At 56.1% G+C, this 22151-nt stretch overlaps 1 protein-coding gene across 1 annotated transcript; it reads left to right on the plus strand.

Annotated features, from left to right (window-relative positions):
• The first annotated feature begins 993 nt into the window (after positions 1-993).
• E2F4 (E2F transcription factor 4) lies at positions 994-20697 on the plus strand. The gene is made up of 10 exons (XM_084644170.1): positions 994-1168; positions 6899-7008; positions 7774-7935; positions 8675-8718; positions 11386-11447; positions 11760-12045; positions 12710-12901; positions 15247-15294; positions 18161-18205; positions 18686-20697. The coding sequence occupies exons 1-10, from the start codon at positions 1043-1045 to the stop codon at positions 18799-18801; spliced, it is 1191 nt and encodes a 396-aa protein (XP_084500296.1). The 5' UTR covers positions 994-1042; the 3' UTR covers positions 18802-20697.
• Positions 20698-22151: the final 1454 nt, after the last annotated feature.

Below are 22151 nucleotides of genomic sequence, written 5' to 3' on the forward strand. Positions count from 1 at the left end.
GTGGGAAAGGGCGGCGGTTACCCGCCGTGGGCGGGGGGGCTGGGCGGGTTTCGGGGGGGGCAGTGGGAAAGGGCGGCGGTTACCCGCCGTGGGCGGGGGGGCTGGGCGGGTTTCGGGGGGGGCAGTGGGAAAGGGCGGCGGTTAGCCGCCGGGGGGGGGCTGGGCGGGTTTCGGGGGGGGCAGTGGGAAAGGGCGGCGGTTACCCGCCGGGGGGGGGCTGGGCGGGTTTCGGGGGGGGGCAGTGGGAAAGGGCGGCGGTTACCCGCCGGGGGGGGCTGGGCGGGTTTCGGGGGGGGGCAGTGGGAAAGGGCGGCGGTTACCCGCCGGGGGGGAGCTGGGCGGGTTTCGGGGGGGGGCAGTGGGAAAGGGCGGCGGTTACCCGGCGGGGGGGGGGGGGCTGGGCGGGTTTCGGGGGGGGCAGTGGGAAAGGGCGGCGGTTACCCGCCGGGGGGGGGCTGGGCGGGTTTCGGGGGGGGCAGTGGGAAAGGGCGGCGGTTACCCGCCGGGGGGGGGGCTGGGCGGGTTTCGGGGGGGGGCAGTGGGAAAGGGCGGCGGTTACCCGCCGGGGGGGGGGGCTGGGCGGGTTTCGGGGGGGGCAGTGGGAAAGGGCGGCGGTTACCCGCCGGGGGGGGGGCTGGGCGGGTTTCGCGGGGGGGGGGGCCGAGCCGGAGTGAAGCGCGGGGTGCGGGGGACAATCAGCCTCCTGAGGGGGCGGAACGGCCGAGAGCCGCCGGGCCGGGGCCGACCCGTCCCCACGCGGGCTCCGCACAAGGCCCGGCCCAGCCGGGGGGGGGCTCCCCCGGCCCCGGGCTTCAGGCCGAGGGCGGGTCCCCGCGCGGCGCGACGCGCCCCCCGCAGCGCGAGCCTCGGGCCCTCGCCATGGCAACGGGCCAGGCCCCGCGCGCGCGCGCCCAGGCCCCGCCCCCCGGGCCCCGCCCCGCCGCGCCTCCGGCGACGGGGCTTTTCCGGAGGCTTCCCGGCGTGCCCCGCGGGCGGAAGCGGAAGCGGCGGGCGGACCGGAGGAGCCGGCGCGGGGAGGCAGATGGCGGAGTCTGGGCCGCAGCCCCCGGGGGCCCCGAGCCGGCACGAGAAGAGCCTGGGGCTGCTCACCACCAAGTTCGTGTCACTGCTGCAGGAGGCCAAGGACGGCGTGTTGGACCTCAAGCTGGTGCGGGGGGGCTGTCCGGGGGGCAGGCTGTCCTGGGGGCGTCGGGGGGAGGGGAGAGCACGAGGGGGGAGGCTGTCCTGGGGGGGGGTCGGGGAGAGCACGAGGGGGGAGGCTGTCCTGGGGGGGGTCAGAGGGGGGGAGGGGAGAGCACGAGGGGGGAGGCTGTCCTGGGGGGGGGTCGGAGGGGGTGGAGGGGAGAGCACGAGGGGGGAGGCTGTCCTGGGGGGGGTCGGGGAGAGCACGAGGGGGAGGGCTGTCCTGGGGGTGTCGGGGGGAGGGGAGAGCACGAGGGGGGAGGCTGTCCTGGGGGGGCGTCGGGGAGAGCACGGGGGGGGAGGCTGTCCTGAGGGGGGGTCGGAGGGGGTGGAGGGGAGAGCACGAGGGGGGAGGCTGTCCTGGAGGGGGTGGAGGGGAGAGCACGAGGGGGGAGGCTGTCCTGGAGGGGGTGGAGGGGAGAGCACGAGGGGGGAGGCTGTCCTGGAGGGGGTGGAGGGGAGAGCACGAGGGGGGAGGCTGTCCTGGAGGGGGTGGAGGGGAGAGCACGAGGGGGGAGGCTGTCCTGGGGGGGGGTCGGGGAGAGCACGAGGGGGGAGGCTGTCCTGGGGGGGGGTCGGGGAGAGCACGAGGGGGGAGGCTGTCCTGGGGGGGGGTTGGGGAGAGCACGAGGGGGGAGGCTGTCCTGGGGGGGGGTTGGGGAGAGCACGAGGGGGGAGGCTGTCCTGGGGGGGGGTTGGGGAGAGCACGAGGGGGGAGGCTGTCCTGGGGGGGGGTCGGGGAGAGCACGAGGGGGGAGGCTGTCCTGGGGGGGGGTCGGGGAGAGCACGAGGGGGGAGGCTGTCCTGGGGGGGGGTCGGGGAGAGCACGAGGGGGGAGGCTGTCCTGGGGGGGGGTCGGGGAGAGCACGAGGGGGGAGGCTGTCCTGGGGGGGGGTCGGGGAGAGCAGGAGGGGGGAGGCTGTCCTGGGGGGGGGTCGGGGAGAGCACGAGGGGGGAGGCTGTCCTGGGGGGGGGTCGGGGAGAGCACGAGGGGGGAGGCTGTCCTGGGGGGGGGTCGGGGAGAGCACGAGGGGGGAGGCTGTCCGGGGGGGGGTCGGGGAGAGCAGGAGGGGGGAGGCTGTCCTGGGGGGGGGTCGGGGAGAGCAGGAGGGGGGAGGCTGTCCTGGGGGGGGTCGGAGGGGGGAGGCTGTCCTGGGGGGGGGTCGGAGGGGGGGAGGGGAGAGCAGGAGGGGGGAGGCTGTCCTGGGGGGGGGTCGGAGGGGGGGAGGGGAGAGCAGGAGGGGGGAGGCTGTCCTGGTAGGGGGTCGGAGGGGGGGAGGGGAGAGCAGGAGTGGGGAGGCTGTCCTGGTAGGGGGTCGGAGGGGGGGAGGGGAGAGCACGAGGGGGGGGGAGGCTGTCCTGGGGGGGGGTCGGAGGGGAGGAGAGAGCACGGGGGGGGGGAGGCTGTCCTGGGGGGGGGTCGGAGGGGAGGAGAGAGCATGGGGTGGGGGGAGGCTGTCCTGGGGGGGTCGGAGTGGAGGGGAGAGCACGGGGTGGGGGGAGGCTGTCCTGGGGGGGGTCGGAGGGGAGGCTGAGAGCATGGGGGGGGGAGGCTGTCCTGGGGGGGGTTGGAGGGGAGAACACGGGGGGGGAGGCTGTCCTGGGGGGGTCGGAGGGAAGGCTGAGAGCATGGGGAGGGGAGCCTGTCCTGGGGGGGGTCGGAGGGGAGGGGAGAGCATGGCGGGGGCAACAGGGGAGGGGGCTATCCTGGGGGGGTGAGAGGGGAGGGGGCTGCAGGGGATAGGGTAGCTATTTATGACAAGGTAGGGGTATCCATGGGAGGGCATTCAGAGGGGGCAGGAGGATATCTGTCCATCGCCAGGCAGGGGGTATCTGTCCATGGGAGGTTGCAGAGGCGCCGGGGGTATCTGTAGGGTGTGAAGTGGTTACTGTGGGTGCTGCGTAGGGCCCAAGCTGTTGTGAGGCCAGGCTGAGATGTGCCCTGTGTTTCCCCTGTTTGGTGCCCTTGGGTGCTAGGACTGGAAGGATGTGCATTGGGGGAAGTAGTGATTAGTGCCATGGGGCTGGGTGCAGGGTTGTGGGGAGAGGGGAGGGGTGCAGGGCCTGGGTGGAGCCCTTGGTATCTGCCATATTTCTAGGGAGTAAGTGTTATAAATATATTTGTTTCCCTATCATAAATGCATTGTGACGCAATGTGAAAGGAGTTGCCCCCATCCTTGCAAAAGAGCCAAAACCCTGCCCCAGGAAAACTTCCAATGTGCCCTGAAGGCCAACACACCTGATCTGTGTTGCTCCGACAGGGAAGCAATTTCCAGAGTGAAGGGTTATAGAATATCAGGGTTGGAAGGGACCTTAGGAGGTCATCTAGTCCCACCCCCTGCTCAAAGCAGGACCAATCCCCAACTAAATCATCCCAGCCAGGGCTTTGTCAAGCCTGACTGTGAAAACCGCACTGAGAGTCCCATCACCAGAGCGTAATATCCCGGATCAAATCCAGGACCTGCCAGCCCTAGCACAGCAGCTTGTCTCAGGTTGCAACGCAGAGAGAAACATCACTAAATTAAGCAGGACCCCAACCTGAAAGGGATACATCGACCAAAATCCACCTCTTGCGTTGTATCCGTGACCTGACAGGAAACCAGTGCAATGTGCAGGGCGCAGGGAAAGCGCCGCTAAGCAAGCGGGAATGCAGTTCTCCAGTAGCTGAAGTTTCCAAATGATCTTTACGGCTAGCCCCTGGTAGAGCACTCTGCCTCCTCCAGACTGGAGGTGATAAAGGTCTGGATGCTTGGGGAGGTGAGGAGCAGAGAGGAAATCAGACCATTTCTGGCTGAAGCTCCGGAGATTGCATGTAAGTGATGAGATGAACATGCGTTTTTTCACCTCCGTGACACCAAGCTGCATGTTTATGCATCACAGAAGCACACTGCACAGTCTGTCCCCAAAGCTATCTCACCCCACCGTATCCTAGATCACTAACATGCATCTTGCAGCACCCTGGTGAGCAGCCTTTTCAACATACACAATTTTGGGGGGCAGAGAGGGAGATTCAATAGGGAAAAAGTTGCTTTGGATAAATGGAAGCTCAGGATGGGGCCTGGAGAGGGGAGGTAGAACGGGGCGGGTGATTGGAGCGGGTTAAGCTGAATGTCCTTTCATGGTGCTTGGCTGCAGCCTGCCTTCGCAGCCTCCTGAACATCCTCTACCCCTGGGAGCTGCTGCTTATCATGTTGGTGTGTATGTATGTGGGGGGTGGGGAGGATTGGGGTGCTGAAGTGGCATTTGGAGTGGGCATCTGCCTCCCAGAACCGTTGGCACCTATGAGAGGTGATCAACATCCCCCAGGTCAGTAGAGGTGACATCATTTACCTCAGGTGGTGGCCATGGGGAGAAGCACCCAGCAGTGTCGCTGTCCAGAGAACTAAGACAGTGGAATGCTCACTCTTCAGAACTGGGTCTCTCTCTGGGTAGAGGCACTCTAGGCAGCTGGATGAATCTCCCTGGGATCCGCGGCGTTGCAGGTGCTGCTCTAGGCAGCAGGCATGGATGTAGGCATCCACCTGGGAGCCCAGGGAGGGATGACTGAAAACAGGAGGCTTAATAGATCTGGGAAGGGCTGTGGCCCCCTGGCTGAATTGCCGATAGAAGGAAGCACTTTTGCATCCAGGCGTGGCTAGGATGCAGCAGAACTCCTCTCAAGCTTTGGTCAGATGTGGGTTTTGTTTTTTTTTCTGGAAAATGCTGATTTGTCAAAAGCGAAACTTTTCACAGAACCTGTCTGTTTTGAGGAAACATTTCAGGCAGGTTTTTCAGAACTGGAATGGGCTGTCTGGTCCGAGAGAGGGACCTCAGCATAGCCAAAACATGGTGGTTAGGACTGAGGTGAATGACCGAACCACTGGGCTATAGAGTCATTCTCTTTCTTTGGCCCAGTGAATATTGCATTGTTGAGGCCGGAAGGGACCACTAGATCATTTCATCTGAGCCCTGTATAGCACAGGCCACCATGCCACACAGCACAAAATGGAACAGCTTCAACAGATCCTCTCTGCTGCTTTACCCTTCTGTCATGTTTGGATCTTACTCTCACCGAGGCTCCACTCATGGGCAGATAGTGGGTAGTCCAAGTGCCTGTACAGTTTGGGTCCAATGAATCAGAGATGCAAAGTGACCTGACTTCTGTATCCTGCCATCAAATACAGCCCAAAGGCTGTCACTCTCTCCCCAGAATTGTGTGGTACCTCCATCAGGGGTCCCTTGAGTCAGATCAACAATTACTTTCTGTCCTGGGAGGGAAAACAGAGCTAGGCAAACAGCCATATCTACCTCTGCTGTGGCCTGCAGAGGAGTCATCTGTGCCTTGTACTTTGTGGTATTGAAGGTAGTTTATGGGTAGAGAATTAGCATTGGCTTTATCCTTGTCCACTGGAGATCTTTGCTCAGAGTAAGCAACACAGTCTCCATGTCATACCCAGTACCTAAACCTAGGTCTTGTCTACACATGAAAGTTCCACCAGTGCAACATGCATCAGTGGAGTTACACCCATATATATCACACCAGATGTATGTGTTCACACTGTTGACCTCTGTCTGGCTTCAGGCATATGCAGGAGGTGACCAAAGATGTTTATATTCTGTAAGAAAAGTGGTGTGTGTTTGCTTCAGAAATGGTTGTCAAATGGGACTCATGTATGTCAACATCATTGGAACAGATGAGTGGCTTCTGGAGCACTACTGTGTAGAAAGGTAGTCAGACATGTCTGTTCTGCAATATCCAGTGCAGTGTGGCGCTGGGTTTGTTAATACAGACGTGATGTGTCCACACTGGCCCAGCACTGATGTAATACCCACTTATGTGGGATGGGAGCTGGAGTAGATTCCCTTAACAGGTGTCAAGGGACTCATTGTGTCTTAATGTGCTGCAGTTCCTGCCAACTGAAGGACCGTTCCACCAGTGGAACCTTCTTGTGTGGACACTGGGCCCTACATCCAAGAGAGTCAAGGAAATCAGAGAACTTTGGGTAGCACAAGAGCTGCCTCATCACAGCCTCCCTAATCTGCCTAAAAAAAGAATAGAGCCGGGGCTGAAATTTTGAGGGCCAAGGGGGTGGCTTTTTGTGCATGGGCTGAACAATGCCCATTTGAGAGATGCTGGCAGCTCACCTGAGGGAGGTGGTGACACTTTCCACCCAGTGGCATGGAAGTCAGGTGGAAAAGGCCTGTGGGACTATCCAGCCCATCTCCCTGACCGTGCAGAACTGTTGCCTTTAGTAGACCCAGTTTCTTCTCTCTCCCCCACACCTCCCCATTCCGTTCCTTCTTACCCTCTGGATTTGATCAGTCAAGGGAGCATGCATCCAGTTTGCAGGTCGCCACACAAAGCTTCTCGAGAACATCTAGCTCCAGATGGATGAAACATGTATTCCCCTCCCTCCCAACATGGTCTTGTCATGGAGATGAGCAATCCACACACAATCCAAAGGAGGTGGCTGGGTTTGGTCTGTGATGGATGGGGTGTTAGTTGGATGAGCAGTTGGCTTGTGGGGCAGATAGTTTTGATGTCCCTGGGAACAGTGTCTGATTTGTAATTTGAGAAGTGGGGGGGGGGCACAAAGGAGACGCTGTTGGAAGCAGCAGGGTCTGATCTGTAATTGGGGTGATGTGATGTCTGTGTCCATGGGGGCAGAGCGGAATTGGGAATTTCTGGAGTCAGCTGTCAGTCTCTAATCCCCAGGCAGCGGATACCTTGGCAGTGCGGCAGAAACGGCGAATCTACGACATCACAAATGTTCTGGAGGGCATTGGGCTGATCGAGAAGAAATCCAAGAACAGTATCCAGTGGAAGTGAGTGACTGAGATACTCTGAGCAGTGGGAGGATTCTGGGAGAAGGGCTCCTCTCAATGCTCCTCTCACTTTGAGGCCTTGCCCATAATCTGCTCCCCATGTTTTCCCCCTCTGAAACTTCCCACCCTTGCTACCCCGGCGCAGCTCCATCTGCGGCGGGAATGGTGGCAGAGGTAGCAGAACCGCGGCTTCAAGGCTCTGTTGGCATTCTGAGGGCAGTGTCTGCCAGCTGGTTGGTGCTAGCACTCCCCTAGCTAAGCCGTGCCAATAGCGGCTGTGGGGAATTTGAGGGGACGATGCTAGTGTAGACATGGGCTGGGAGCCATTTCTCCAGCGGCTGACGTATGTAGCTGTTGCTTCGGGTGCATGCTAGCTGCTTGCAGGGGCTTTGACCAGAACAGATGCCTCCAACCCTTACCCTGGTATTGAGAGAGGAAGGGTTCTGCCCCCAGTACGAGGGTAGGCTTTGACCCTCTTATACTGGAAGGAGGCTTTGGGGGGAGATGGGAGATCTGGGGCCTCTGACCCTGGTGTACTATGGGAGAAGGTAAGGGGAGCTAGGGGCTCTAGCTGTGGTGCTGAAGAATGGGTTTTGCACTGCTGGGAGCTGGTGAGGTGTGGAAGAGCTGGGCTCCAACCTCTGTGTGTCAGGAGAGGGCTGGGAGTGGCTCCTCTTTCCAAGGCGGTGCAGTCAGTGCCCTCTGCAAATTTTATTTTCTCCATTAATGGGGCTGGGCCACTCATTCCTTTCTATCTCTGCACAGAGGGGTGGGCCCGGGCTGTAACACCCGTGAGATAGCCCACAAACTCATTGAGCTGAAGGCAGAGATAGAGGACCTGGAGCAGCGTGAACAGGAGCTGGAGCAGCAGAAGATGTGGGTCCAGCAGAGCATCAAAAACGTCACAGAAGATGTACAGAACAGCAGATATCCTTTCAGCACCCCCAGCTCCTGGTTCGGTTCCTACTGCTCTCTCTTCTACCGCTGGGCCTGAAGGGGCAGTTGCCTCTCCTTCCAGTACTAATAAGCTTACATTTCTATAGCGCCTTTCTCATCAAATCCTGCAAAGCATTGCACAAATGTTACTTGCACAGCACCTAGCACAATGAGCTCCTGGGAGCATGCTCATACAAATAGTTAATAATAATAGCCAGCCCTGAATGCATCCACATCTGGGGTGGCACAGAGCAGCTGATTAACAGCGTGCTGTAACATGACCCAGCAGTATACAACAGCAAGTAAAGCAAACTATCCATGTGCCACTGCAGGGACTGTTTGGGGAGGCAGGTGTAATCAGCTGGGTTGGAATTTCCCCGGGACCACTGGGGACTGCTCCACCTTTGGGGAAGGTGTGTTGGCATGTTTAGAGATCATTTCACCCAAAAGACCCTGCTTCTGGCCCTGTGGTGTCCCTGAGCACCATGTTAAGGCATCGCTTCAGTCCAGACTCAGGACAGAAGTGCCTCTTTCCGAGTCTTCGGTGCTACGTTCTCAGGCATGTAGCTGCTCTGGCAGGTTTCCTCTCTGAGCGCTAGCCCTGCAGCAGGTAGGCCTCCCCTCCAGACCACTTCAGAGGCTCTGGTGCGGGCATTTAGCTGCTTCTAGGAATTCCATTGTCTGCGTGCAGGAAGGAGACGCTACACCTTTTCTCCTTAACCACAAGAACGTTGGCCTATGTGACGCACGAAGATATCTGCAAGTGCTTCACAGGTGAGGAGATGGTGCCGGGTCCCTGCCTGATCTCCCATGGCCTGAGGCAGCAGACCTACCTGGCTGTCCCAGCTGTGCTCCCCCATTTCCCAGCAGGGAGATGACAGTAGATCCTAGCTGGTCCCCAAGATGTGCTGTCTGTGTCCTCCGTGAAGAGACAGTCCTGCGTCGTCTCCCACAATCCTAGGGATCAGCTGCCACTAAATTCAAGCTGTATCATTACAGTCAGAGGAGTCCTATCTGGGAATGGGACTGTTCTGTGCAAGGGGTAGACCATAGAATTCCCTAGAGCACACTTGTAGTAGGGGGCTGTCTGTTCTGTCCCTTTGTATTTGGGGCCATGTTATCCTATGGGGCAAGTTTTTAATTGCAGGATTTCAGCTTTCCTTGACAGGTCATCCCTTCCAAGGGAAGCTGTAGCAGAACCCTCCCCAGGGCTGAGATGTGCTGCTTGCCAGCTGGAGGCCTTTGCATATGACTGAGAAGAGCCAGCATTCCTTTTTCTTTGCCTCATTTGTACAAATAAATGCCTTTGTTTCAAAGGCCCTGGTAGATCCAAGGCCTTACATGATTTCGCCTCCCCCTGACTGCTTGCTCCTATTTCTTTCAGCACTCCTCCCAATCCTCTTTCCTTAGTGCACCTTCCGTTGTCCTCTTTCTCTCTTGACTCTCTGCCTGACCTCATGTTGCTTCCTGGGCTTGCAACAGTTTCTCTATGTAGTCACCAAGATCTTTCTCTCTTCTCCTCAAGAGCCACCTCCTTCCAAGAATCTTCTCTTGTTTTCCTTCCAGTAACTTGTGCACAGCAATCCTTGGCTTTCCTGCTGTGCTGTGTCTGATCTCTGACTCCTTGGGACAGGGATTGTGTAAAGCACCAGGAAAATGCATGGCACCAAATACCTTGTAATCGCATGGGAGGATCTGATGGAACAGAAGTAGACAAATGTTGTGTGGTAGCCATTATGTGTGGGAAGCAATTGAGATGCAAAAGCCCAAGTCTAAAAGAGTTCAGAGATTGCTTGTCACTCCTGCTCTTCAGGACAGATTTACATCTGAAGCCAAAACTTACTCTACAATGTGAAGGCCTTGCAGCTGGACTCACGGTCACTGATTTGTCTTTTTGGGAGCGGATCTGAATTATCCGGCTGTTTTAAAACAGACATCTCAGCCTGTCTCCTCGTGGTATTACAGGGTGATCCCAGCTGGCCTCCAGGGGGTGAAGCTGATCTCTGTGTAGCCAGAAAACATACCTTAGGTAGGATACCTGACTCTCCACTCTTGGTGATCTTTGGAAAGCGGTTTTGCTGGATCTCTTGTATCACAGCCTTGTACTTCAGGCTGAATTCCAACTTCCATTCCACCTTGCCCCCTTTCCTCAGTAAATACCTTGTGGGCTGAAATTTCCCATGTTTGGCCCTATCCCAAATGTGAATTTATTTAGATAAACGGAATGAAAATAGGTTGCTCTGTTTCTTAGACTGAGTGGCAAAAATACCTATTTACCTTATGTCGCTATCTTAAAGTTTTTACTCAAAACTTGAAAAAGATGAAGACACAAACATCAGACTTGGCTTGTTTCTTGAGATTTAAAGATCAAGGCAAATTTGAAACACGTTTCAATAGTTGTGGTAACATTACAAGTTTGGAATTTAAGCATGTACTTTAGGACTCTTCTGTCCATGTTTTAATCTGTTTTAAAGATGTATTTGGTACGGATAAATTGCTGAAGATTCCCCACTTTACAAACCCCACAAGATTTGTCAATAACTTTTGTAAGCCAAGTTGCTTTGGGCCAGAGAATTTACAAGGACAGCCATTAATTACCGGGCTGAGATCAAAGAACACTGTTCTTCCTTTTTTGTGACTTTTGGGATTTTCCTCCCTTTTATCTATTTTCATTAATAAACCATGTGAAGTTAAAGGCAGAAAATGAATTCGTGCCATGGAAAGGCTGACGTGTCAGGCACACAGAGGCTGTGCTGCACGGGTAGGAGACTTCTTGTCTTGTTTTCCATGTTAAATGTAAACTCGTATGGTGTTGGTGCCAGCCAGAGCCTATTGAAGGTGTGCAGTGTAGCTAAATTAGCACTACAGAAGCAGCAGTAATGTTGGGAATTTCCTGCTTACTGGCTGCATGATATTCCACAAAGCCAATTTGTTTTCAGTTCATGTGACTAGGTGCACATCTTTGGAAAGAAAGGTGTTAAATGTCTAAGATTCTGCAAGGCAATGGCATTCCCAGCTCAGCACACGCTGGGTATGGGCCCCGACTGCTCCTTTTTTGGTATCCCTTTCTTGCTAACTTCAATAACTAACATAAACTTTGACCTGAACTTGTCTGTTTCTGGGGTCACTCCCTGCAGCAGGTCTCTATCCTTGCCCCAGCTCCCTTTTCCTCAGGAGACACTCAAACCCTCCTTTCTTGCTACCAGAGTCCTAGTACTCAACACAAGAGCGAGCCAGCAAAAGTGTTTCCCCGGGGCCATGTGTTGGGCCAGTGGTGCATTGTGAAGGATGGATGCTGATTCCCCAGTAAGGCAGATGGCCCAGCCCTGGTTGGTGGGAGTGCACAGGAGTTCTCCCGGGAGGGGCTGGTTGAATGACAGCCCATGCTGGGCACAGCAGCCAGAGGCATCCCTTGGAGCGCTGACCAGTTTGTTTTCACAGGAGACACCCTCCTAGCAATTCGAGCCCCATCAGGCACTCGGTTGGAGGTTCCCATTCCGGAGGTGGGTGCTGTGTTTGGCGGGGGGGGGTGTTTGATCAGGCTGGGATGGAGGTGTCCTGGGTTGGCTGGAGTTACTGGAAGGATATGAGCATTGCTTGCTTGCTGTGCTGTTGGGGTAAGGAGGATCATTCCAAGTGTGCTGGAGTAAGGGTAGCTGTGGGAGGAGAGGGAGCAGCTGTCGGAGGGAGGGAGGGAGGAGCTCCTGTAGCATGCTGAGCCATTTCAGAGCACGGACCTTGCCCCGGGAAGCTTAAGTCCTGTTTGAGGACTGCTGTTAATTTTATCTGGGTACTTTGCTCCCTGATTTCCTCAGGGCCTGAATGGACAGAAGAAATATCAGATCCATCTGAAAAGCACGAGTGGTCCAATTGATGTCCTCCTCGTAAACAAAGATGCTTTGAGCTCCCCCCCTGTGGTGCTCCCTGTCCCTCCCCCTGAAGACCTCATTCAGTGCCAGCCAGTCGTGCCTGCTAAACCACAGAGGTCGCCTGTTGACCACTTCCAGGAGGCATCTGTCCCCAGCAGTACTCACCCGTCCACGCCGACACCGAGCAGCACTCAGGACCACAGCCCGGCTGCACAGAAAACAACGAGCCCAGGTGAGCAAGGAGTGGGATGGTGGCCGGGCGAGTGGCACGGTACCAGCTAGGAATGGGGGAGGCTTTTTAGAAGCACTTTGGAGTTCATATGGGAATGCTTCCGAAAGTCCAGATACAGCTAAACGTGGATTTCCCCCCACCCCTGCCAGAGTTGTTCTCTAGTCCATTGGATCATCCCTGCTCTGCCCTATGCCTTCCACGACCAATGGGCTGCAGGCGTATATGGGAGCTGAAGTGCAATGACTAGAGCACTGAGTCAGTAAATTCCAGCCCTTACCTCCTGTTCCCTGGGCTGACTGGGGCAAGGCTGGCCGACCCCTCGCTGCAGTGACCCCTCTATCTCCCTACCAGCTAGGCTGGGAGTGTGATGGAGACAGTGCTCTCAGCCAGCAAGATGCCAGCAGGTGCTGGGGGCAGTAGGAGGGTTTGGGACAGCGAGTCTGTGAGCGCTAGGGACGCAGGCTCGTCCAGGGGGAGTGAGAACCAGACAGAAAGCCCTCTGTCTGTGGACATGCCAGTGTCTGTTGCATTTAGGCCAGGTTTGTTAACGAGGGGGCAGGCCAGGCTCCGCTCTCAAAGCCGCTGGATTTGCTGGGGGCTGTGGCTGCTGCTTTGGGGTCACGTATTCTGGAGTCCCCCTGAAATCCCTGTGTGTGTGTAACAGATTGCAGCGTTTCAGCAACAGAGTCCAAGAGCAGCAGCGACTTCGACCCTCTCAGCTCAGTGGCCACTCCAGCCAGCCAGCCGGCGGTGTTAGATACGCAGCCACTCCAGTCATCTGCCTCGCTAGACAGCAGCTCCGTCCTGCCCAATCCCTCTACCTCCTTTGAGCCAATCAAGCCAGATCCCACAGAGAGTGAGTATGGCCTTGGGCTCCTGGGGGACCCGCAGGCTGTTGGCACTGCCCAGACAGGGGCTGACCTCTGCTTTGCTTTCTGCTGAGAGGCCTCAGTCAAGCCTTGCAAGCTGGGATCTAAAGGAAGGGGCAGACAGATCCCTGCCCCATCCAAGGTAGCTGCATGCATGGTGGTGGCGAGGGTGAAAAAGCTGGCAGAGATGGCTCTCTGGTGAGACTCTGTTTACTGTCTGCGTTCTGACGCTGGTAGCAGATGATCTATGACCCGACAGGTCCCTTCTGGACCCCATCTATCCCTCCTGTTACCTGCTGGGGTGTAGGGTTCTCCCGAACAGTCCCTTTGTCCAGTTGAGTGCCTCAATCTAGAGGGGCTTTTAGCCATTCCCTTGTGACTGTTCCCTAGTCTGTTGGGAGGGTTCTCCTGGTAACTAGCCTCTCTCTTCTCTCTCCATTTCATCCCATTCCTCAAGGTTACAGTCACACGGAGTCTCTGTAGGGACATTCATCTAAGGTATTCCCACTGCTCTGCTGAGATTAACTCAGAAGCTTGCTAACCCCCTGAAAGATCCATGGGCATCACTTGGCTGTCCTGGGATGGGACCTGCCGGCTGTTTCACACAGTGAGGCAGTGTAAGCTGGAAGTGGAGCTGTATCCCTCTAGGGACTTGAGAGAAGCCGAGCTGGACTACAGCCAGGCACTGCAAACAGCCTGGCTCTGTGGAGGAGGGCTGGGGGCTCTTTACTGACAAGTGGCCCGGATGCTCGTTTCCAGAGCACAGCTCCCCTGCCGCCCTGTGGGGGCGCTGGAGTCACCCCGGGCGTGGAGCTCCTGTGCTGAATCGCTAGCCCTTAGAAACTCCACAGGCTGAGCCGGAAGGGTTTGAAGAGGAAAGAAGAGGGTGTGGCAGGGGAGGCGGCCCATGCTGTTGTGCCTGAAGCAGGCTGAGAGGAGGCGATGGGGAGCCGGGAGAGGAGGGGTGAGAGTCTCCACCGCTTCCATTGATGGGGCTGGTCAGGAGAGACAGGCCATTGCACAGACCCCACCGTCGCCAGTCCTCTGCCCCTGTAGCTCTGGTATTCCAGGCTGTGGCCAGAGGGGGTGCAGGGGCCAGTTGCGAGGGTGCTTGCCTGGGACTCCTGGGGTCTGGGTTCAGTTCCCTGCTACGCTAAAAACCGCGTGTGTGACCCTGAGCCAGTCACTCAGCCTCAGTTCCCACACCTGTATGATGTGCGTGATAGCTCGGCCCTACTGCGCTGGGGTTGGACACGTTCGTTAAAGAATGCGAGGGGCTCAGGGGGGCCTCGCGGAGTGGCCCATAGATAGGAAGAGCTTTGCAGAGCGCTGAGCTGCAGGAGCTCCAGAGGGACCAAGGGAGGGATTCCCGGGGTTGGGGTCACACCATGTGACCTGATGGCTCCGCAAACCATAGGTGTGGGAGCTCCTCAAGGTTTAGGCCTTGCTGACTGGGTTTGTGGTGTGTCATGGTGACTGTAACTGAAGTGCAGGTGGCTGTGGTGAAAAGCATCAGACAGACTAGGAAATAAGGTGGAAGGAGGGCCAGGGTTGGAGAGCAGTATAACAAGGAAGAATGGGGAGACTGAGATAAGGAATGGGTCCAGTGTCTGGCTGTGGAATAGTCTCCAGGGAGCTGCTTGGTTTGCTGAAGGCCAGGCTGGACAGAGCACTAGGTGAGCAGAACTGTGTGCTCCTCCTCCCTTTGACATAGACTTGTGCTCCCGAAGCTGAGCTGATGTTCAGGGGGGAAAACATGTCTTGCCCTCCTGGTTGTGAAGGGAGCCTTGAAAACATGACCCAGGTGTCACTGCTGCAGTTTTGTGTTCACGAGTCTGCATACAGCCTGGAACAACCACTCCGAGAGTAGTAAACCTTCAGCTTTTTAGTGTAAATGAAGCTGCTGCAGGGAATGCAGGGCTCCTGGTGCCCACTTTAGGTTCAGCTTGCCATGTTATCTGGCATTGTCACTGTATGGGAGCAAGCTGTCCAGGCAGGCAGGGGGGCTAGCTCTTATGGGTCACTTCCTCTCTCGTTTCTCTGAGTCTGGGACCCTCCCTCTACAGAGCCCCTGTTTCCTAGCAGGGGGTGGTGTTCTCCTCCAGGGATGTGGGTTGGTGGTTGCCTGGATGTGTCACGCCCAGTCATGGGAACTCGGATGGATGGCAAGCAGTGTGCTGGGAGAATGCGTACTGGGAAGTGTGCTGGGCCACAATGTGGGTGATTTGGGGCAGGACTGAGGATGGGGGCCCTAGGCGGGGCTGGCGTGTGCTGTTGTATTTCAGACCTTGTATGGCACAATGCCAACCAGTTTGGTTCATTGTCTTTACAGTGCTGGAACTTCCCAAAGAACTTTCGGAGATGTTTGATCCAACACGAGGTACACTGATCCCTCCCTACCCCTGTTCCCCTCTGCCTGCCCACCTGGTGCTCAGGGCAGAAGGGCTCTGTCCTCCCTCCCTTTCTCAGCTCTCCTCTGCTGGTCCTTGGCACAAGAAGGAGGCTGTGCAGAGGAGTCCCTTCGGATTCCTCCAGGGACCTGGTTCTGTCAGGCTGATGACTAGCCGTTCCTGTTGCTGGCCCCTGCAGTCTCTGTGCTTACTGGGTGCTGAGCGACCTCTGCTGGAGGCCTCTGGGATGACAGCTGTTAATCTGTTCAGACTGCCACTGTGTATACTAGTGACCACTGCTGCCAACAAATGGTTATTGCTAGCGCGTCAGGCATGGACTAAATCTCCCCCTCGACCCCCACCCCCTTACTAACGTAAGATTTTGCCCTGGGCTCCCCTCCTGCCTAGGGTGACCAGACAGCAACTGTGAAAAACGGGACAGGGTGGGGGGTAATAGGCGCCTCTATTAGGAAAAAGTCCCCAAAAATGGGACTGTCCCTTTAAAAATGGGACATCTGGTCACCCTACTCCTGCCTGACCCTGTCTGATCTGTAGCGTCTGGAACAGGGTGATAAGACAGACCCTGCTGGTATTGTTGTGCACACAGGGCTCGCATATGCAAATAATCTATGGAGTGGGGGACCGGCCTAGACTAGACTCTGATCTCTGCAATCCCCCACAGGGCTTGTACTGGTGCTGCTGAAGACTGGGCATGGGGGTTTGTGGCTCTCAGCTCAGAGGCTGTCCAGTTGGCACCAGGCTTGGGTTAAAAAGCCTGGGGCCATTGGCTAATCCCCCGCAGCGCTGAGTGATGCAGCTGAAACAATAGTACCAAGGGTGGGGAACGCGAAGAAAGTCAATCTAATGTAGGCAACATTGCTGGTTCTTCTCACCGGAGCTGCTCTCCTGAGCCCCTGGCATGGTGCTTCCAAGCCTTGCTCTGCAGATGCCAGCTGGCCTGAGCACATGCCGCTGCTTTGCAGTGGTGGGGCATGATGACCAAGTGCAGCACATAGAGAGTGTCCCGCTGCCATTCGGCAGGTCACCGCACAAGAGCGGTCTCCCCGGGAAGTGCTCCACTCGCCCTCCCAGGCCTGCCGGGCGGGCTTCAGTGACATGTTGTGAGCTCCCAGGACAGACTCTGCCAGGGGCCCATGAAACCCTCTGTGCTAAATCCACATGTCCAGCACCCCTCTGTGCTTTGGGCTCCCACCACCAGAGCATGCGTGTGACACAGGTGAAATGCAACCAGGTGGTAAATCACACTGTGCCGTATGGGCCAGACAAACAGCGCCCCAGCCTGCCCTTCCTAGCCCACTGCTGGCAGATAGTCAAGCATGTGTGCTGTGCCGGTACACAGTGAGCACCATACCAGTGCCCGCAGTAGATGAGTATTCCCTGTTCTGTGCCCCAGATCCTGCAGGGAAGGTAAATGCAGCAGCGGGGGAAAGGTGCAGTTTTCATAGTCCCCATGCAGTTGACCTCAGGGGGCTGCTGGTGAGACGTCCGTAGAACAGTCTCTTTAAAACAACTGGTTTGTGCAGTGTCAAAGCATAGGGTTTGACTTGCGCAGTGACTACAGGATCCAGACAGATGGGGCCAGCAGCAAATATGCCTCCGACCCTCATTTCTCTGCGTTCTAACAGTAACATGGCCTGGGTGCTGGTTTGGTACTGAGAGCTGCACAGTTAAAGTTCCTACCCACTGGTGTGCAGAGGAAGTAAAGGAGTCGTCCTGTTTTTCAGTTTATATGTGTGACTTCATAGCTTACTGTTTGGTTTTCAAACATCCCACCAAGTAAGCAGGATCTTGGTAGTGCCCGTGTTACCGGTGTTGTAGGAGACTGAACGACGCAGATTTTATTTCATTTCCCCTTTTTTAAGGAAAAGGGAAAAAATCCTGCATGGTTTTGGTTTTGCAATTCCCTCTTCACCATGCTGAATTGGCTTGGGGAGGGGCAGTGCTTCTGCGGCTGTTTGCAGACCATCTTCTGGGGAGCGGGGAAGCAACGCATCCTGGATGTGGCTTTCCAGGAGTATTGATTGTCCTAAGGGCTAGTTGGTAAAATCTCTTTTTAGGTGCACGTGGGCGCAGCTTAAATCCAAACCTGTTCATCTTTTGATGAAAGAAAAGGAGTACTTGTTGCACCTTAGAGACTAACCAATTTATTTGAGCATGAGCTTTCGTGAGCTACAGCTCACTTCATCGGATGCATACCGTGGAAACTGCTGCAGACTTTATACGTTTTGATGACTGTCTTCGTTAATGGAGAGAGACAGTGATCAGACGTGTTTAAAATTGCTTAGTTTTTATTTTTAATGTCTCCCTCCCCAGAAAATCCCCTGCCCCTACACATGCAAGCAAAGTCACCTGTCCTCAGTGAGGACTGCAAACTTGCCAAGTTTCAGTGGGCCAACTTTAGCCACTTTTGCTGCAGTCTCTTTTTAAAGAAGTGTTTGGAATATGGTACTGGTACTGTCCCAGACCCGGGCCAGCTGGGGGCGCTGTGGCAGGGACGAGGCCCAGACCCGGGCCAGCTGGGGGCGCCATCGCAGGGATGAGGCTCAACCCACAGTTTGTCATGCTGGAGCAGGCACAAGAATCTTGCAGGATTTTTTGGCCCATTTGATGCCTGCTGACCACCCCAGTTTCCCTCTGCCACGGAGTTAATGGCTCGAGTCCTGAGCTCCTGTTTGTCTGCTCCAGAGCTACCTGTAGTTCAGGTCTGTGATTTGGCTTCCATGATACTGGGAGGAAAGAACTTGGGGGAGGGAGGAGGGGAAGGGTATTGAGGAAAAGCAAGACTAGGCATTGCAAAGCAGAGTGTGCCCCTCACCCTGCTGTCTCCCCCCCCAGAATGTATGAACTCCGAACTGCTGGAAGAGCTGATGTCATCCGAAGGTGAGTTGCTGGGTTTTGTTGCCTCTGAACTCTTTGGGGCTGGGGGAAGGGAGGGTGGCTGTCGTTTGTATAACGTTGGGCATTCAGGGGCAGCCCCGCACTGTCTTGCGCTCAGTCCCACCTCGCCTCAGGCAGAAGTACTCTTGGGACAGACTCTGCCCTCAGCTTCCTCCCCTGAGAACGGGGGAGAGGTAGCTCAGTGGTTTGAGCATTGGCCTGCTAAACCCAGGGTTGTGAGCTCAATCCTTGAGGGGGCCATTTAGGGATCTGGGGCAAAAATTTGGGATTGGCCCTGCTTTGAGCAGGGGGTTGGACTAGATGACCTCCTGAGGTCCCTTCCAACCCTGATATTCTGCGATTCTGTGAGTGGGATGCGTGAGCTGAGGTATCCCTGTGACAGGGATTGGAGGCTCCAATCAGGGTGGTAGGTGGGATGTCCCTAGGCTTGTGAACAGTATGACCCTGCTTTCTCTTCAACAGTATTTGCTCCCTTGCTCCGCCTCTCCCCTCCCCCTGGAGACCACGACTACATCTACAACCTGGATGAGAGCGAGGGCGTCTGCGACCTCTTCGACGTGCCTATCCTCAACCTCTGACTCCCCGGTGCAGCGGCCGGGCTGGTGAACGGACTGTCTTGTAGCTGGCTTTGGAAAGTCTCGCTCTTCGGATGCCTTTTGTGCTACTGCTGGATGAGAGTCAGAGGGGCTCTTGGCCGGACTAGAACCAAGACGTGGACTTGCGGACTGGGAGCCTCGCCGTAGCGTCTCTCTTCTGGCGTGTGCAACACGGGGTCCTCGAGTTACCTCACCCTGCTGCGTCTCTGTCTCTCCACTGGATCCTAGGCCTCTTTCGACAGGCTCCGTGTTTGAACCTTCCCCGTAAAGCTTTGCCCATGTGCCTCTCAGAGCTTCCTCCCACCCGCATGCCTTGGATTTCCTGCACTTCCAGAGGCACTTTGCATCTCCTAGGCATCAGCTGCTAGACAGCGTCGTAGTATGATGGTCAGCTCCAAGCCCAGTTAGCTGAGCCTGTCGGTGTGCGGCAGCCTTGACTCCTCTCCAAGTAGGGTGGTCACGCTTGGCTGTGAAAATTGGCCCTGTGAGCTCTGGTCCTCAGTGACTCCAGCTAGTTCATTTGACAAGTGAAAAGCAATTGGCAGCTGAGCTGAGTCATGCATTTGCGCCCCCCCCCCTCCCCCCAATTAGGCCTTGTTAGTTAAACCTCTGTGCTGATGCATGAAGAGGCTCTGTTCGCACTCCCCACCCTGGAGCTGTGCTGAGGGGCCATTTTTTCTGACATCTGGGAATCAATCTGTTCTCCCCGCCTCACACTTGAGCCTGGGTCGGTGTGGCAGGAGGCGGAGGTGGACCCATTCGGTAGCACTTTGCCATGACAAGCTGGGTCTGTTTTGCTGACGTACAGATAGCAGTGTCCTCTGAGGCAGACCAAGCATCTGCTCCAGGGCCGGGCTTGCCAGTGTGTTAGGGGTCCTTCCCCTGTGGCCCTATGCCTTTGCTTTCCCTTCCTGATCTGGTAGCAGGGTGCTACCTGGTGTGATGCTCTCTCTGTGTCTCCCCCATCCCGCCCAGCTTTTCCTCATCGCTTGTTAATGGAAGGTCTCCTGTAACTTTTGGCAATGCGAGGTTCTCTGCCTCGCATGCCTCTCTGCCTCTGAATTTTGGTCGTTGGAATAGAAAGCCCCTCTGCAGGTGGTGCAGTCTGTCTCTGAGTTTGCACTGTTTGCCAGGCTCTACCTCCCCTGATTCTGGATTTGAGAAAATCTTCGCTTTGCACCTTTCTTGAACATCCGACTGCAGCTGCTCTCCTGCTTCTGCTGGCCGCAGAGCTGCTAACACTGGGGCTGGATCTAGAAATGCTGCTGCTCTCAGCAAACAGGCTATCCTCTAGCAGGTGTCACCACCCCCCACCCCAATGGTTGACTGCTCCCATCAGCCGCCTGGTCCCTCTGTAGGACAGAGCTGGCCCTGACTGCTGTCCAGCGAGAGGGAATGAGTCGGGAGATCCCGTGTGGAACAAGCGTTGGAAACCCTAGAGGAGCAGGCTGCGGCCAGGGAGTCTCCTTTTCTGGTTCAGCTGCCAGCAGTGAGCAGCTAGCACTGGAGAGAGAGATGAAGGTCCCAGAGGGACAACAGACCTCCAGATCCACATGCATCAGTTCCTAAACCTCTCTCCTCTTTTGCATGGGAGCTGCTTGGAACCTGGGGGGCCAGGGTATGCATTAGCCTAGACTCCATGGCCTTTGTGAGTAGCTAGAGTTCTCTCTGTACTGCCTGGCCTTGCTCTCTCCTTCAAGCTGTTGATTTCTTGCCATCAGTTAGATGATGTTTGGAAAAGATATTTAGTGAGAATTTACGGTAACAAATGAACTTGGATTCGTATATAAAGATTATTTTTATACCTTTTGCAGCAAAAGAAAATTGCCTGTAATATTTGTACAGTGTTCTCGGAGTGAATAAACTGAACCTTTCAGAGCCTCCTGTCAGCCCTTGAGCACAACCAAGCGTCGTCCAGTTGGCCATTTCTGCATTAGCCGCCCTCCGGGTTCTTTAGCAGGGTGCTGGGCTTGCTGGCTTGCACGCCTCGAGACACGATGCCCTTATGTCCGGGGGCTCCTGGTCCTGCCGCTGTTCACCAGCTGCGTCCGGTCTATAGTTGGGGTTAGTCTGAGCATTTTAGAGTTGTCAGTTTTGTTTGTGTGGACATATCCACTGGTCGGACCAAGAAATGAGTCAATCCTTGGCTGGGCTGGGGCCTGTGTCCCAGCTCGCTCCTGGAGCTCTAACCATTAGGGACAGAGGCCAGCAGGGCCATCTCTTGCGCATGTGCTCTGCCCCGCACACCTGTGCGGAGGTGCAGTCTGCTCTGTGCCTGTGGGAGCGGGGGCTCAAAAACATTCAGTTTAAGGGCATCTTATCTGGGTTTAGCATCTCCTGGCTCTTAACCAATTGAAGCCGGAGCTCACTGGCCTGCTTTATGCTGAAGAGCCCTGTACAGGTAACTAACTGGGTATGGATCCACCCTCCCTTCAGAGCTGAGAGCAGACCTTGGTCCTGGGCCATGGGGAACCTGTTCCCCCTTCCCCTGACTAGGGCTGAGTGCTGGCTAACGGGAGCAGGCAGCAACTGGTTCATAGGTGGCCATGAAAAAGGGGGTCCTGAGCTAGTCCCTCTGCCATGGGGGCTGGGGCAAGCACTGTCCCCCCCATGGTCTTTCCCTGTGGGGAAGGGGGTGAAGGACTGAGCCACAGACAGTCCCACAGGGAACCAGGGCTTGGCTTAAGTGCTAGGGCTGCCCTGGGATGCTCCCTACCACCCCCATGCTTCCCTTAAAGTGGGTTTCCAGGGCTGGTGTCAGTTTGCTACTGTTAGCAGTTACTGACATCAAGGTATTCTCTTGCTGCCCTGTCCCAGTTTGCTACCTCTCACCTTTCCCTATCTTCCGTCAAATTGTGGTGGATGGTGGTTCATCTGTCATAAAATATAAGGATTGAAAGGGACCTCAGGAGGTCATCTAGTCCAATCCCCTGTTCAAAGCAGGACCAATCCCAACTAAATCATCCCAGCCAGAGCCTTGTCAAGCCTGACCTTAAAAACCTCTAAGGAAGGAGATTCCACCACTTCCCTAGGGAACCCATTCCAGTGTTTCACCACCCTCCTAGTGAAAAAGTTTTTCCTAATATCCAACCTAAACCTCCCCCACTGCAACTTGAGACCATTACTCCTTGTCCTGTCTTCTGCTACCACTGAGAACAGTCTAGATCCATCCTCTTTAGAACCCCCCCTTCAGGTAGTTGAAAGCAGCTATCAAATCCCCCCTCATTCTTCTCTTCTGCAGACTTAAACAATCCCAGTTCCCTCTAGCCCCTAATCAGTTTTGTTGCCCTCTGCTGGACTCTTTCCAATTTTTCCACATCCTTCTTGTAGTG

Source organism: Lepidochelys olivacea (assembly GCF_965140295.1).
Source record: "Lepidochelys olivacea isolate rLepOli2 genome assembly, chromosome: 12".
Lineage (NCBI taxonomy): Eukaryota > Metazoa > Chordata > Testudines > Cheloniidae > Lepidochelys > Lepidochelys olivacea.

What these genes read in the sequence shown, in the direction of transcription:
- E2F4 (XM_084644170.1), top strand. Translation starts at nt 1,043, where the DNA reads ATGGCGGAGTCTGGGCCGCAGCCCCCGGGGGCCCCGAGCCGGCACGAG. An exon ending in GCGTGTTGGACCTCAAGCTG is followed by an intron (nt 1,169 to 6,898) that starts GTGCGGGGGGGC and finishes TCTAATCCCCAG; the next exon opens with GCAGCGGATACCTTGGCAGT. An exon ending in GATGTTTGATCCAACACGAG is followed by an intron (nt 15,295 to 18,160) that starts GTACACTGATCC and finishes CTCCCCCCCCAG; the next exon opens with AATGTATGAACTCCGAACTG.